This window comes from Mobula birostris, chromosome 3 (genome assembly GCF_030028105.1).
Source record: "Mobula birostris isolate sMobBir1 chromosome 3, sMobBir1.hap1, whole genome shotgun sequence".
NCBI lineage: Eukaryota > Metazoa > Chordata > Chondrichthyes > Myliobatiformes > Myliobatidae > Mobula > Mobula birostris.
The window spans coordinates 103,225,108-103,229,776 of record NC_092372.1 but is presented as its reverse complement, the minus strand read 5'-3'; the positions used below and the strand labels follow the sequence as shown (position 1 = coordinate 103,229,776).

The 4,669-nt window shown below is 39.8% G+C and overlaps 1 protein-coding gene across 1 annotated transcript; it reads right to left on the bottom strand.

Moving 5' to 3' along the window:
• On the bottom strand, positions 1–3,949 carry LOC140194669 (interleukin-8-like). The gene is made up of 4 exons (XM_072251924.1): positions 3,825–3,949; positions 3,213–3,342; positions 2,996–3,075; positions 1–1,826 (listed from the first exon to the last, which is right to left on the bottom strand). The coding sequence occupies exons 1-4, from the start codon at positions 3,883–3,885 to the stop codon at positions 1,798–1,800; spliced, it is 300 nt and encodes a 99-aa protein (XP_072108025.1). The 5' UTR covers positions 3,886–3,949; the 3' UTR covers positions 1–1,797.
• Between the last annotated feature and the right edge of the window lie 720 nt (positions 3,950–4,669).

Genomic DNA, 4,669 nt, shown 5'->3' with positions numbered 1-4,669 from the left:
TTTATTTTGTTCTCTCACATACATTTGAAGAATGTTCAACAAATTTGTTCATGTACATCAACCATCCAAATGTGCTGCTAAGTCAATAGAATTCAATCAGTGAACGTTCCCTCAGGGCAAAAATTTCTACTTTTAGCTGTACGGATATTATTTCTATTTACAAATTTTGTTTCCTGATTGTCAAATTATAAACAAATTACATTCTAAAATCTAAATAACTTATATAAAATTCATAGTTCTGTAGAATTTGATTTGTATAGATCTTAAAATCTGACATTTTATAGAGAAAATCCCACAATTTAACTTCAAATGCAAGTGATTTTAAAACATTGCAGTAAACTGACACCAACAAAACTTGTAAGTGCCTGTTCTCGTTTTTAAAATGTTTCCATTATATTTATAGTCAATAGTACTGAGATCACAGACTATGTACAGAATTTCAACAGGAAAAGGGAGAATGTAAAATTCATTTTACATATGATTTTGAAAATATACATTGTGCTCTATCTACCAGTAAAATTAGTAACATGTTTAACTTTTTATACTGTGTCTTCAACTTTCTAAAGTAGATCATTTTATAGAAAAGCTGAGGATAAATCAACTTCCAATTCCTGGTAAATCATGTAACACCACAAGATATAGGAGCAAATTAGACCATTCAGCCTATCGAGTCTGCTCTACCATTCCATATGTGCTGATCCCAGATCCCACTCAACCCCATACACCTACTTTCTCGCCGTATCCTTTGGTGCCCTGAGTGATCAGGAAACGTTCAACTTCCGCCTTAAATATACCCATGGACATGGATTCCACTGCAGTCTGCGGCAAAACATCCCACAGGTTCACTACTCTCTGGCTAAAAATGCTCCTCCTTACCTAAGTTCTAAAAGATCGCCCCTCAGTTTTGAGGCTGTGCCCTCTAGTTCTGGATACCTCCACCATAGGAAACATCTTCTCCACATCCACCCTATCTAGTCCTTTCAACATTTGATAGGTTTCAATGAGATCCCCTTGCATTCTTCTAAATTCCAGTGATTACAGGCCCAAAGCTACCAAACATACCTCAAATGTTAACCTTTTTAATCCCTGAATCATCCTTGTGAACCTCCTCTGGGCTCTCTCCATTGACAACACATCCTCTCTGATATCTGCAGCCCAAAACTGTTGGCAATACCTCAATCCCCATGTGTAGGATTGAGAAGGTGATGTGTGAATACAGAATGCTTTCTAGTCTCACGTCTAGGTTGTGGGGCTGGAATAATGGAAGTGTAGGGAGCAGGATTTGGTCAGTTGCAAGTTGTGTTCTTGTGGTCACTGCTCCGATTTGTGGCTAGCAGGGGACTTAATCAGCTTTTCCTCATGCCAACCCCACCCACAAGATTTCCATGTGAGTAATCTTCAAAATGAACAATGCATCCGTGGAAACACATCAACGAACTTCTTCTAAACTAACATCACCTCCTACTCTTCTGATCTCTAATACTAAATTTTAACCCTTTTAACCCTTTATCATTGTAATGCTTAGCAGTTACAAAATCTACTTCATTACCAGAGACTTCAAATGAAGCCACAAACTTGGACCAAAGTTTATGGTTTTCTCAGGTTAAGCAGGTAGTGTGACAGGAGTAAACAAGTCTTGCATCAGGATGAATGGTGAAACTTTCAGAAGACAATGAAGAGGAGACACTGGAATGAACCACTGGATGGTGATATCACAGAGTCAACACCCAGGGCTGAACTTCCATCATTCCCCATCGGATAATCCAGAGGTGGAAGTGAATCCTTCATTTTGCAGCTTCAATTTTTTAAATTCTGCTTTTTAGCACCTGGAATAAAATCAAATAATTTGTACTGTTATCTACTCTAATACTGTATAAAGTGTCTACAATAACACATTTAAGAAAATTATGAAACAGACCTTCCACAAAAAGGAGCAGGACTCCAAAATATTTAAGTTTGTAGCACCTTATTAATGTTGCAGTGCCAATAATCTAAAATGCATTGGACAGTGGTGAACTCCAATTTCAATCTTTATAAAATCAACTTTTTCATTCCTGCATGCATTGAGGCTTAGACAGTATTCAGGCATGAATGATAGCCTGTTAAGTAACTTCTGTGTCATTCAAGTGCCAGGCACTGACAAGAGAGGATCGATTCACCCAACCTTGACGTTAAAGTAACCATCACCATGAACAACAATGGAGTCTCTACTGATGGGAAACTCAAATGGCCCAGTCACAAAAAATACACAGCCTGCACAAGCAAGTCACATTAAGGGTATCCTGCAACATGTGACTAACTTCATGGCACTCAATTTATCATCCTTTCCATAATTTACTAGGTGACAGCCAGAAGTGTGATAAATAGTGGATTTGTGCAGCTCTGAGCGAGAACTTCAACATCGTGCAGGACAAAGATTTCATAAACACGAGGAAGCCTGCAGATGCTGGAAATCCAAGCAGCACACGCAAAATGCCAGAGGAACTCAGCAGGTCAGGCAGCGTCTATGGAAGTGTTTCGGGCCGTGCTGAAGAAGGGTTTCAGCCCAAATCATCAACTGTCTATTCATTTCCATAGATGATGCCTGACCTGCTGAGTTCCTCCAGTATTTTGTGTGAATTTCTTAGGACAAAGACTTCTATGTGATTGACATCCTGATACCCTAAACCTTTATTCCCACCATCTTCTCTGTACCCAGCATTCCTGATATTCTTCCAGAGATCCAAAGTCTGATCCCAAAAGCTCACTTCTGCTTGTGGGTGGACCAATAATGAATTACTAGTAAGGAGAATGAGAGTGAGAGGCCAAACTCTGATGTCAACTGTACTCTCATTTGCTGACATTCGAGGTTGTGACTCAGACAGGCAGGAAGTGCTGTCAGGAATGTTCAGCAAGGAGGGGCAGACAGTGCCCTACACCGCAGAGATCCAGATTCAGATGGTGAAAAGAATTCACCGCAGTTTTATTCCGAATTGTACAAACGTCAAATACTGACCTTTAAAGGCAGTAATGAGGACCTCCAACCACTTGGCATCAGGGTGCACACACATTTTAGTCTTATTTTTCAGGGTAACACTGTGAATAGAAGGTGACATTTACAAATTTACTTCACAGAAATTGGATGACTTCTCTTAAAGTGAACAGCTTTAATAAATAAACAGACACCAGACAGGGAGAAAGGTTAAAGGTGATTCTCTGACTCATTTACTCACATTACTTCTGCTTTATCACAGTGGGATCCACGGGGAATATATTTCAAGCTCTGGATGGACATCGGATGAATAATATCAGAGCTGCTCTGAAGGCACTGGCACCGTCTTTGTGCTCCTGGGATCGGAACACCTGAGAAAAGATTATATTTACTCAGATCTCATCCTTTGTTCAAGAGAAAAGACTGTAAAAATTGCTGGTAATTCCTCCAGAATTTCTGCTTCATCAGTGCATGACCAGAAAGATATATTGGATACTTGCACAATCTCATTATCAAATGTTGCAAGCATTCATTAATGAAATAGCTTATCACTGAAATACAAAGAACAAAGAAAGGCTACAATATAAATATTGCTCAAACATAGTTCATTGGAGCATTTCTTTCTGCTTCTGCAGTCCAGCTACCTGATCAGTCTTATATTAGTCTGTGGGATTTGATTTTCAGTTAAAGAATTTAAACATTCCTCACATAGCAGTGTTGAACAGAGAATATATAACACCATAGACACCTTAATTGCTCCATTCATAGCAAACAACACATGAAGCACAAAAATCATGGACTCTTGCTATAGTATAATGAAGAAAATAACATAAGTTCGGATATCTCAACGTACCCTGTGCAGCAATGGCACACAGAAGGAGGATGAGGATGGTCACAGTGGCTGTTCTGTCCATCTTCCACCTTGTACTGCAGAAGAGATGTCTGCTGAAGGATCTTCTGTTCAACGCAGTAGGTCTCTGCTGAATCACGTTCTGAAGTAGAGCTTCACTGAGCTCCTATTTATGTGGATTCTCTTCTCATTTGCATCATCTCTTGCAGTGAAATCTGCCAAATTCTGCGGGGAATTTCCCTGCCCCCCCAGACATCTTCTTTCACTTCTACAGTTGTACACTTTCGCAATCGTGTGGTTACAGCTGCATGTAGATTACATATGACAATTTGTAGTGAATTAATTATGTGGGCAAAATGAACTAACAGTTTTGGTTTAAAGAATAATTATCCAGCTCTAGGCTTTGCTTGGAAGGTCCACAGCCCAGCAGAGTATACTGATCTCATGATGGAGTTTAAAGCTGTTATTTCCAGGAAATCGTTCTCCCTTTCACAGTCTGCACATTATAGTAGGTCTTTATGCAGCATAATGCTGCAGGTTTGTTGAGTATACACAGGAATAAACATTGTTCTATGTCGGATACAATCCCTGCTTCCAGGGAAGAATCAGAATGTTGCGGCAGTGGTTCTGGACCTAGAATCTCTTGTACTTCTTGTCTCTCCTTGGTATCCGGGTCCTCATTCACTTCTGCTGTATTACAATTCAGCATGTGTAAAACACCAATGCCCATAAGTGGCAAAGCCTATTAAAAAGTAGCATATACAGCCCAGTAAGTCGCAAAAAAAGCCCTCCCCACCATTGAACATACAAGAAAGCAGCACCCAACATCGGGGTCACTACCATCCAGG